This window comes from Pelobates fuscus, chromosome 10, assembly GCF_036172605.1.
Source record: "Pelobates fuscus isolate aPelFus1 chromosome 10, aPelFus1.pri, whole genome shotgun sequence".
Taxonomy (NCBI): domain Eukaryota; kingdom Metazoa; phylum Chordata; class Amphibia; order Anura; family Pelobatidae; genus Pelobates; species Pelobates fuscus.
Genome location: NC_086326.1, coordinates 73,739,438 through 73,752,073, shown reverse-complemented (window position 1 = coordinate 73,752,073; position 12,636 = coordinate 73,739,438). Strand labels below are relative to the sequence as shown.

Here is a 12,636-nt window from a genome sequence, read left to right as displayed (position 1 = left end):
AATGGTTTATGGCCCTCCATCCATGATTGGTGATAATGGCAACAAATATGCCGTAGAAATATTCTTCGTATTCAGACGGATAGGATGATACTGCTTAAACAAGTGAAATAATTGTAGATAAAATGACTTACCTTGGTACAGATTCATAAGGATGCCGCAAAGGGGTTAACTGAGAGGGTAGTAACTGTAAACTTTCAGGGCAATAAAGTTTCCTTTGCAAGCATTGGATGCATTATGCACTTTGAAATCTTTCTAATACTAAATTTCTTTCTTCAGGCTTGATTACCTTTGTGGCGTGAAACTAGCAGATACAATGCTCTCGTTTAACAAATAAATTAGCACTTTTTTGTTAGTTTCCTTTTTGAAATACTTGTCTCTTTCTAGTTGAAGTGCTGCGTTTAGATGTGTTTAGAATTAGAAAATGTAATATTCTCTGTAGGATGTCAAATGTTTAATTCATATTCTGGCACACGTAGTTACACTGTAATTTCCTTATAATTTGAAACTCCATTTCTAATGGAATTGAATTGCATAAATTACAATTTTTTTCTGTGCATGTCTACTTTATGTTTTGTAACAAGCATTCGGAGCCAACCTTCGTTGCAGAGTGTATGTCGATGGCATGGCGTCTGACTTTCCTTTGTGATATTATTTGTGTTTTGACATACATCACACATCACATTTTCATAATATTTTTTTTTTTCCGCAACGTCATCCCATTAGCCTTCCAGATCTGACGGTGAACAAACAGGACTGACATCTAAAAGCCCCGTAATGCTCACAGATTCCCCGGTTAATACCCTGAACTCAAATTCTGTTGTGGTAAGCGAGTGATAAATAACTTAATAACTTTATAATATAATTATTCTTAGTCATATCTGAGAGGCTACTTTATTGTAATCTCCCTAATTATGGTTGTTGTTATTTATTAATTTTACGTAGTATTAATGGACCATGATAAAATAGCATTTTATTCCTAAATTATAGAAATAGTAGCTGTGTTTAATTGTTAGGTTAATAAAAAAAACTGTTCTAGAAGGTTAAGTTTGGCAGAGGCACATCAAAATGTCTACAACTTGCCATAAAAGAAAACTGTTCTGGCTGTTATCTAAAAGATAGAACATTCAAATATTGAAGTTCAGAGAACTTTTAGATTAAAATTGTATGTGATAATCTGAAACATGCCTTCAATAAGTAGAAATAAAACCTTTGTTCTATTCCCTGCAAAAAATAAAATCCCAAAATACCTGCTTGTCTGAAGGAGATATTCTATAATATGCTGTCTCCCTCTAGAGGAGTCATTCCACTACCACAGTTCGACAAGCAACATAGAGAGAGTTATGCATTCATATTTCATTGTACATCAAGGGGTATCCTCTACATGTATCCCATCATTGGTCACATCATTGTGCAGTCATTTGTTTTATTGTATGTCTCTCTGTTATTCTGTTGTTTTCTAAGCCTGAGAAAATCATTTTTATTATTAAACGTTTGCATTTAGGATAAAGGCCATTTTGTTCCTAATAAGAGAATAACATACACTAGGTCTAGGCAGTTTCTAAATAATTATATTTTATCACGTTGGAAAAAAAATAATCTGTTTTTCAAAAATTCAGAAAATTAAAATGAATAAATAAAGTTATATGAACCCACACAGATGGTGAAATGGCCTTAATCTGTTGCCAAAACGTGCCACCAAATATGTGAAATACTATAATGCAAAAAAAGTTGTTTATTGCTGGTGTATATTATGAGGGGTTGATCCTGGTACCAGCACCCCATTGTCATAAGCGGTTGTGTGCCCACAAGTATATATGTTTTTGTAAGGTTTGATTTTTCCTAGTATAATATTTTATTTAATTTTATTATACATTTTTACTTTTTTTTTACTGTTAAGGTGATAAAGATGTCTTAAAAACAGTTTTTTGGTTTTTATGTTTTAGTTTTGTTTTTTTTTATAATTTTGAATGATTTCAAATTAATTTTTCAGAGGAGAGTTTAAAATGAAGAAACCCAAACAATATTACAGTGCATGTTGGCACTTTGAGTTTTGAAATGCGTTTAAGTGTCTGGGATTTTTTTCCCCAAGCTGGTAGTGGGGAGAACCATTCTCCTGCTCTAAGATACTGTATTTTACTCACTGTAATCTTTTGCTCAGGAAATGTTTTTCAGAGCAAAATAAATGGTTTCCCATTCTCCGTTTGCTTACTTTGGATTACCTATTGTCCAACATTTACTGGTTGACTATAAACAAAATCGTATGACCTCTATATACTGTAATCCTTTCTACTGTGTCTTTGTTAAATAATTATATATTCTTTTTAAAACAAAAAACTTCATCTGTTTTTGTTTAGATAGCCAGTAAACTTGGTATCACCAGTAGTTAATCTCATTCTGCCAAACTGGATTTCAGACAATTCACCTATATTTTTTTTTTTAGCATTTTCCAAAGGCATCTTAAAGGACCACTATAGTGCCAGGAAAACAAACTCGTTTTCCTGGCACTATAGTGCCCTGAGGGTGCCCCCACCCTCAGGGTCCCACTCCCGCCGGGCTGAAGGGGGAGGAAGGGGGTTAAACACTTACCTTTCTCCAGCGCCGGGCTCCCTCGGCGCTTGGGACTCTCCTCCTCCTTCGGTCGTCATCAAAACATTCTCAATGCTTTCCTATGGACGGTGGCGTCTTCTTACTGTAAAAATCACAGTGAGAAGCGCGGAAGCGCCTCTAGCAGCTGTCAATGAGACAGCCACCAGAGGCTGCATTAACCCATATGTAAACATAGCAGTTTCTCTGACCACTTCATTAAGCTGAAGTGGTCTGGGTGCCTATAGTGGTTCTTTAAGGTATATTAGGTTGTAAACATACACAAGACCACAAAATCATTGTTCTCAGAACAGTTTATCAGTTAGGGCAGGACTAAAATATATGGCCAAATGTATAAATGTTAATTTGCACACTCTCATATCGTGAGAAATTCTAGTGCTGAATAGTTGGCTCCACCAACAAGGAAGACTATGGTATGTGTATGCAGAAGTTGGAGAAACTTAGCAGAGTAAACAAATACTAAAAATGCAAAATAGATCACATAATTGGGATCAGAGTTGCAAAGCTTTTCAAATGGAAAAAAATATAGTCTACCCATTTTTCCATAATAGCAATATACAAATTATGTGTAGCTTTTGTATATCATTCCTTTTTCAAATTTCTAACTAAGCGATGAATAGCACCCAATGGCTACATAGACAAAATACCAAAGTTATGGTTGAACCCTGCAGAGAGGCTTGCTTGCAGTCTCATACCCAGAGACTATGTGCCCCTATGATGGATAATTCCCCCCAAAAATGGGTGAATGTGTGTAGGAGAGATGAGACCCATGAATAATCAACATAATATTGGTAGGAATATGAAGGGACACCTCATTGAAGTGGTCTGGGTGAGGTGTCCATGTCTTCTTAACACTGCAAGTGAAAATATTGCAGTTTCAGAGAAACCGCCATGTTTATATTGCAGGGTTAAGACAACCACTAGTGGCTATCTACCAGACAGACTAGAGACGATTTCCATTTCCTCGCGGAGTTTAACTCTGTGAAACGGAGTTGAACATCCCACGCTTTGCATGAGAACATCCAGAGTCTTAAAATGTGTGTAAAGAATAGCACATAGCCGAACAGCAGACATATTGTACAACATCTTTTCCACCAAGTATATCTTCTTTACTTTAAACTTAATTCAATAAATAATACAAGGCAGGCAGCTTTGTTGCCTTAATAAATGTTCACCATATTATGTATCTCTCAGATACAAGGGCATTTTATCAGTATCACTATTTATATAGCTACAAAACGAAGTAACAGATTTTTATTTGCCATGTGCCTTCGTTTATTTACAGTCTGTTTGTGGACGAATCGCGCAGGTTGTTTCTATATTATAGAGTGCTACCAGTCTGGCAGGTGTCCCTGCATGTTGTTTAATCGTGTTAAACTACAGGTACCTGGATTCCTAAATGAGATGTTGAGGCTAACTGAGCATTTTGGGAAATTATTGTAATAAACCTCTGTAGCGTCCAGTTCAGCTGTTACCATGATAAACAAATATAATTGCAGGTCGGTTGGAGCCATCAGATTCTACAACTGTGTCGAGTAGCAGCGTGATCTACTTTAGAATTGTAGATGAAGTGGGATAAGCTCACTCTATGCAATCCCCTTTAGTATTTACAGGTCACAGCTCTCTGAATCTTAAAGCATTTTGTGTCTTTGTGTCTCACAACTATAATCAAATAACCCATGCTAAATGTGTCCCTTGTAATTTGCTTGATGACCACAGCATCCTCATCACACACAGAACACAGGACCAGACCTCACAGAGTCTGAAAAGAGCTATGTGGTAAGAAACCCCTGATCTGCTGGATACAAAGCGGTCCCTGGTGCATAGAATTCTGTCTGTATTTAACCAGCGTGGTTTGTTTTTTTCTGGAACAAAAACTGTTCTCCAACTTGCTATGCCTGCCCTTTGATTCCTAACCATGTTAATGCATGACTGATCACAGCTCACTGATTTCTTTGCTAGAATTATAGCATTTTAACAGCAACAAGCTAACTGCATCAGGCTCTTTGCTACATTTTGTGTACTTTTTCTTTACTAATTTCAGCATTCTATATCTTGCCTGTCTTTCCATGCTTTCACCTGGATGTCTTCTCCACTCCATGGATTTTAACTGGATCTACAACTCTGTTATGTTCCGGACTTAATCACCCTGGAATGCCCTCAATCTCTTCCTGTCTCTTTTTCTCTTGTTGACTGTCTAATGGTGATGTGACCTGACGGCAGGAAGCAGTCTGCAATGAGATTATAAGCATTGCAGAGAAATCTGTGCGTTATTGCAGTACTATCTCTCACCCCTTTGACTATCGACACAATGTGTCTTCCTTTGACAATAAACACTGTTTAATCATTTCTCAGCAACCACAAGCACAGCAGAGAAGAGAGAGCATGGAGAGGAGTCAGACTCCACAGGATGCGTAAGTGAAAGATTTTCTTAAAAACGTATATATATTTGTAATTTTCTTTTTTTTTTTACGGGGGGGGGGGGGGGGGGAGTGATTGATTGATCGTGGCCTCCTTTCAACTATAGCCTTCCTTTTTGGTTCTAATGGTTCAAAGTTCATCAAATGTATCTTCTAAATAATTTATTTTATGAGTCTTTAACTCAAGACAGAGCTGACTGCAGTAATCCTGTTCATTATTAGTCTTTATATATTACACAGTCATCATATTCTGTACAGTAGGCTATGCCATACCTGGGATATTTCGAGGAAAGCAAAATTGCAGTATTTATAAAATTGAAAGGAACCTTATGGAATTAGGAATACAAACATGTATTCATGAAGCTATAGTGTTCCCTTACCTATGTAGGTCCTTTCACCATGAGGGTTTGAAAGGAGAGTTTTTTTACGTACCTTTATTTCCTTGCCACATTGGTCTCGCTGCCACTTGCACAACCTGCATGAAAAAATGGTTTCATTTTCAATCGGATGTTAGATTTATTTAGACATTTTTATCTCCTGCTTTGTAGATTGAACTTTAATCACACACAGGAGACTCCTGCAGGGTCTAGAAAGCTATTAACAGGACAGGAGATAATGAGTTCTCAATTAAACAGAATTTGCAATAAAAGAAGTTTAAATATTAGATCTCTCTTACAGGAAGTGTTTAGGAAGGATGTGCAAGTCATATGCAGGGAGGTGTGGCTAGGGCTGCATGCATAAACAAAGTGATTTAACTCCTAAATGGCAGATAATTGAGCAATGAGACTACAGTGGCGCAATCTATACACCAATACTGATCCTTTAAGCTTAAGCTGTATTAGTGCCATCAGTATTTATTTAACCCTGCAATGGAAACAATCCGTTTGTACAAACTTGCAATACTTTAGTGTTAAAACTAAAGGGCCACTCACCCAGATGAGATGAAGCAGCCTGGATGCCTTTAGTGGTAGGATTCTTACTGGTTATCAACTGCTAGACATGGAATGCATGGTTTTAGACTAGTTGTATATATAACTGCTTGAGTTCAGGTGTAGATGTCTGTAATTCTTCTGCATCTTTTCATTAATTCTATATCAGGTTTTTAATTGAGGAAAAAAATGCCAAGGTATATCTCTATCACATGTAGAATTAAAACTCCAATGATACTTTGTTGGACTTAAAGCTAAACGTGTTACACTTTAATCTCATAATTCTTACTTTTGTATTTATTATCTCCTGTTCTTCTTAAGACTGGAGATAATAAATACAATTTATGTTCGGTTAATGTAGTCAATGCAGTACTGCCAGAGGAACAAAAAGACATTATGTCATTCCATATTACATTACCTAGGACATATCTGACAGATAGGAAATACCTTTCTAAACCTAACGCTAGATCATGTCTTTTCTTGGCCTCTACTTGAATTTTTCCATTACCTCCACGAGCACGACTGGAATGCGTTTTAGTTGCCTAAAAAGATTAGAGAACACACAGTCTGGAAACAGTAGATATCCACACAGCTGCCCCTGGGAATGTAAGGATTGGATGTGGTTAGAATATTATATTTAGTGTATGTTGCATCTTGTATGTGAAATCATTCAGAAATGCTATATACAGAAGCATTGTATTTCATTACTCAATGTTATGTGACCCATACAAGACTAATGTCACATTAAACTATCGTCATGTGCGTATTTTAGGCTTACTATTCTCTATTATGGACAGGACGTCTCATCATCATTCTAACCGGTTCAAACATTTGACGGAAAAAAAATGTTAAATCTCAGCACATTTTCAATAAATCTTTCAAACCATTTTATTATGCATAAAGCCCAATTGCTGTTAATGTAAAATAAGATCACATGACGACTAATCTTGGGGCACAAAATAAATTATATGTATTATATTATTTACCCACTAGAGAAACTGGTAGAATCTTGGATGACAAAATCAGACATAACTACTAACTATACAAGGGCAATCTAATGTATTCTGCTTACAGGCATGTTAGACAGCATGGTTATCATTCAAAGCAACTTTTTACTGAGGAGTAGATTATTAAGCACTGTAAGTTTTACTTTAACATTCTTAATGAATCAACTGTTATTAGTTTGTTTTATTTCATAAGAATCTCTTTACCTGTAGATATTTTTATTAATATTTGTAGATTTGTTCTAGGACTAAAAAATCTATATGTTTGCATTTAAAAAAATCTGAATTTGTTCTGAGTGATAGAAATTCTTCACATTTTTCATTTTTTAGGATTTGTTATCAGGCCTTGTACAGCTACTTGCCACAAAATGAAGATGAATTGGAGCTCAAAGAAGGGGATATTGTCGACGTGATGGAGAAATGTGATGATGGCTGGTTTGTAGGCAAGTAGAAATTTTGGTCATTTTTACCATGTTGTATCATCTAATGAGAAAGGCAGAACATATTACATAATAGAAATTGTAAACATGTTTCTTTCTCTGTTTTTATAGTAGCCAGTATGAAACACATATCCACACACCAGTCAAGCCATAAGGCTTGTTTTTCACACAGAAATCTCACTTTAACCGTGCTCTTACTACTGCAAGGGATTCTGGGCGGGTGTATGCAAATTAGCTCAACAATTAACCACATATTTGCCTAATTTTTTTTCACTTAATACTTGGATTCCTTAATGCAGTGCTCCTCCACTTTCTCCTCAAGGCACACCTAACAGTCCATGATTTAGGGGTTACCCGGGTGTTTCTACGTAAGGTGTTAAAAATAAAATAAAAACCACAACTAAAAAAAATATATATTAAAATCACTTAGGAATCTAATCACTCGCCAACGGTTAATGGATAAGTGAAAATTTTGATCCCAATGTACACATGGTGCACTGTGTCCTTTCTCAACACATCCTTAAAGGACCACTAAGGACCCCTTACTTTCAATGAGGTGATCCTGGAGCAATGGTCCTGTCATTGAAGCGCTACAGAGTTTTATAGAAACAGCAGTGTTTTCATTGCAGATTAAAACACGTCTATGGTGGCAGTCTTCCTGACAGCCATTAGACCTGCGTCCGCTGCAACGACTAACATTGAATCAGCTACGTGATGTTCAGTATCCACATGGATTCTGAATTTCATCAAATGTTGCTCTTAGGGAATAATTGCAATATTGCAGTTGAATCTAAATAGGGTCAAGAACACTATAGCGTTAGGAATACTTCTTTGTATAATCCAAAATATGAAATACTAAAATGGTGTTACCTGATCCAAACAAAGACTTTCTGCACTATTTAGCACTATGGGTAGCAGTGTGGTTAGATATATTATCTCGTACTATATATGCTGGACTGGTATACACTAGGCACATGTGTTTCACTGTGCCGAGGTATTGAGACAGTCTAGCGGAGGGCAATGTGTGATTGAGTGATTCTCTGCCTGTTTGCTATTGTTTCTGCTACTTTCCATTTTTAAGACTGTCAGGTTTTTTAGTTGCAGTATACCTTTTTCGGCTTGACTCTCTGCCCCCTCCTTTTACTTCTTCTATGTAAGCACATTGCAAGACTTGGTGTGATGAGGCTTATTTTTGGGGGGCTTATTTTGGGGACTGTTTTTTACATTTTAAGCCCCTTATTTAGAACTAATAATTAGCCTTCATTAACGTCTTGAGGACTATGATATCCTTTTCCCCTCTCTATATAGTACCTGTCAGGAACCTTGGATAATACAAGCTGATAATTCTTACTTTTGTCTATTTTATCTCCTGTCCTTCTTATGACTGTCAGTGTTTTATAGCTATAACAGTACTTTCAGGCTTTGCTCCCCGCTTCCTTCCCTTATTCTCTGGGGATGCAGTTCAGTGAACCGAGGTAGAACTTAGGAAGGCATTTTCCCTTTATTTTTACATTTGGAGCCTTGGTTTAACGTTTGTTCTTACCCCCTTCCTATAGTTCAGGCATAACATTTCATGGTGTTTATTTGGAATTTTGGGTATTACAAGCCTATAGACTTTGTTCTTCTTTAATTAAGGTTTTTATTATCTTCACCCCTTCCTTAGCTACAACTAAATGTTTATTTAGGACCAATAAATGATTCACTTTATTTGTTTTACACCTTGTTTACCTATTTTCTAACAACAAATCTATACTAATCTGGATAGTAGAATTGTTTTGTCTCTAAAGGAATATTCCGCATCTTTAATAGTATATTTATGTTACCTAAACTTGGATTTTTGCAAAGCAATTACCATTGTGATCACAGCTACATTTGTTGGAAATCCCATGTATCATTGCTCATTGAACAGAATGAAAAAATAAATGATCATCTCATTAATCACCAGATGAAAGCATTTCAGGGCCTGCAATTATTGCACATGCTTTGGGCATGTCCCAACCTTCCCATTCTGACAGAGTTTGCTTCTTTCTGCTTTTAAATTTCCGTAGTTCCATAATACAGTATTGAATTTCAAAGGCATTTGTTTTTTCACTTAAAAAACAAGCATTTTGCACTTTACAACCACTGTGTCAAAATTACAAGCTATACAGTATCTTTGTAATATTGTATATTTTGATCTTTAACAGGTACTTCAAGAAGAACAAAGCTTTTTGGTACATTTCCAGGCAATTACGTAAAATCTGTATACTACTAAAGAAGTCGCATTTTCAGAATTGTGAAGTTACATCCATAAAAAACCCCGCTCGTTGATATAATGCGAACTAAAGGCATCCTGTTGAATGTATTAGATAAGGTTATAAATATAAAGAGATTTACATGCCTCAGTGCTGACTATGAGTTCTATCATCCTAATTTTCTTACACTTGAAAAAAACAAACAAACAGTATTTCGTATTATTCAGATTTTAATTAACCTGTTGACTTTTGGATATTATTTTATTCATGACCGAATATTGTATTTAATAGTTTTATTTTTTCAAACCTATTGCTTATATTAAGACAATGATAAGAATCACATATTTTTTTTGTTTAACATCCATTTTTTTGCTGTTACGTTTGCATTTTTTGTACTTCAGATAACACTGTGTAATGGTTATTTATAGAATGCTTTTTTGGGCAATCTGTTGATACGTTGGAGGGATTAGCATGTTGTAGACGCATGCCACAAATTTTTGTAGGCAGTCAAATAGGAGAGCCTTTGAGTGCTGTAGCGCATCACACACCCACTGGCAATATTAAGTCTAGAAGGATGTGATGGACTGAACGTTTTCTCCAAAGCTTAGAATGCACACTTACTGTCAATGGCTAGTGAGTTTACAGAACTTACGGACTACTGTTATATTTAAAAAAAAAATAATTAAAAATACATTTATGAAGTGCTAAATGATCAGGGACAGTTTTGAGTGAATAACGATTGCAGCAGAACATAATACCTAGATTTAGAATGTAACACTTTAAAGCTATATTTATCAAACAAAAAAAAATAATCATAGTGGTCTTGTGTAAAATTAGCATTTTTCTTTTGCCCCCACAAAGATTTCAGCCTTAACCAGTCTCTGTATTCAATAGCCAAACCCCTGAAAATATACTGTATAAATCTGAAGATTTATTTTTCTAAATGCCTCCAAATATTAATGTGCAACCCTTAATTGGGGTTGGCGGTTGACATGAAAACTATGGCTACTCTTTTCCATGGTTAAAAGATTCAGGAGCACATTTTTTTATTAGATTCTTGTTAATTTTTTTCCCCCAATAGTTCATGAATATCTTAAAGGTAATCTGTTTAACCTGTAGGTCCACAGGTATTTTATATCTTAAAGAATTTACTGTGAAACGCCAGCATAACTGACCGACCCTATAATTTAGCATTTCAAAGTGAACTTCACACTGAAAGTGGTAGCAAAAGTCTAGATCAAACAGTATCTACTATGTTAGCAAAATGCCCTGTTCAAGGTCGTGTCTCAATGTCCTGTTCTTTAAAAAGCACCCATTTAAAATCTCCGCCAGAAATACAATTTAAATTATTGGGTCCAATCCGTCAAAAAAGCACAATGTTGGTTCTGTATAAATAAGATGAAACCATTAAGCTATGATGCATCTACCAACAACATGTTTGCGATGACAATATGTAACTGTACTTTTAGCATAACATACTAGCTTTTTTGAGACATAGTGGGTATAAATGTGCGGTTTACCCTCTTTATTTCTCTTCCATAACATTTACATACAAGGCCGATTTTTTTTTTTTTTTTTGTTTGTTTGTTTGTTTTTAATGAAGAATCCCCACATTTTTTTCATATTTTATTTTTTCATTTCTTTTCGGTTCAGATACCTGCTTTAGATTATGTTCATTCATAAGGAAAGAAAGAAACGCTGGTATTTGTTAGCAGCTCAAAAGTGTCCAGGAATAGGATAAAACAATCCTTTTGGCACATCTTCATCAAACAAAAATTCACAAATTGTACACAACTGTAAAAAAAAAAAACATTTTACTACCAACAAAAGGTAAAAAAATAAAACAGATTGAGAATGTTCTTTTGTCATAATATAAGATATATTTAATAATGTAAAATGGCTATTTTTTTTTGCTAGTGCTTTTCTACAGATTTATTAACAATTGCAGCAAGATTGGCATGTCTATCAATATGTTTTGATATATTACAAGACTTCACGGTATTAAAGATTTTTTTTTTTTTCTTGTTGGGTTTTTTTTTTTTGCGCTAGGGACACAAGTACCTTCAAGGTAAAATGGTTTCTATGACGTTAGTGATTGTAAATATGTATATTTGACTTTGTAAAGAACATGACATGTATGTTACCATGTATAGAAAAATAATTTAAGTGGATTGACAGAAAGATAAAATTACGAGAGTCGTGGGGAAAAAAGTGTTTTTGTTTTTTTTAATTTAATTTAAATGAAGGAGGCTGAGATAGATATCAGTTCATATGAAGAGTTGAGCACAAACTATGTAGGACACAGTTAACAAAAATGACACTGACCACCTTTTGAAATACATATTCATTGTTTTATTAATGTTTTAACCTGCAACTGCATTTAAGCCACAGTATTTAGAGCTATGTTAAGAATTGGATAAATCACATAAAAAATCCATTAGTCATAATCTTCTGACTATGTACTCCTGTACACTTACATCAATATCAAATTATCACTTTGCTCTTCACTTTAAGAGTTATGTTGTGTTGTTTTCATATTGCAGTGCATTATATTTTCAAACATAATAAATGAGAGCATTAAATACGTTTTGTTTCTTGAATTTTGTGTTATGCGTTTTATTCTCCAGCGTATTCCTTGTTCTGGGTGTTAACAAAAAGCTGCAAATATCAGGATTTGATTCGGAAGTGTTAATATTTGCTACTTAATTCTCTGGGGGATTAAGCACCCTCTTTTTTTTTAGAGCACCGGCAATTCTGTAAGTGGCATGCCAACATTCTTCATTTGCATCCAGACCCACCACATTTTATACTGAAAAAACACTGACTATAAATTAGTATTTGTTGCCAGATTAAGAAATACTGAACTCTTGTCCATCGCTCTGGTTTCTTTTACGTAAACAGACATTGATGGCCTGTCACTGCACCCCTCCCTTCCCCGCAAAAAATATATGTAGCAAAAAAGAAACTACAATTTTTTGAAACTTTAATTAACATACCTATCTCCA

At 35.1% G+C, this 12,636-nt stretch overlaps 1 protein-coding gene across 35 annotated transcripts in view; it reads left to right on the top strand.

Annotated features, from left to right (window-relative positions):
• SORBS1 (sorbin and SH3 domain containing 1) overlaps positions 1-12,213 on the top strand; it is a 317,838-nt gene extending 305,625 nt beyond the window's left edge. For 30 of the 35 annotated variants that reach the window (XM_063434302.1, XM_063434301.1, XM_063434304.1 and 27 more), the window contains 5 exons: positions 724-822; positions 4,324-4,383; positions 4,960-5,018; positions 7,288-7,400; positions 9,584-12,213. In XM_063434302.1, coding sequence (XP_063290372.1) covers positions 724-822; positions 4,324-4,383; positions 4,960-5,018; positions 7,288-7,400; positions 9,584-9,651 — 399 coding nt within the window. In that variant the 3' untranslated portion in view covers positions 9,652-12,213. The remainder of the gene's footprint in view (positions 1-723; positions 823-4,323; positions 4,384-4,959; positions 5,019-7,287; positions 7,401-9,583) is intronic. The other 5 variants (XM_063434323.1, XM_063434324.1, XM_063434325.1 and 2 more) reach the window with 1 other exon arrangement.
• Positions 12,214-12,636: the final 423 nt, after the last annotated feature.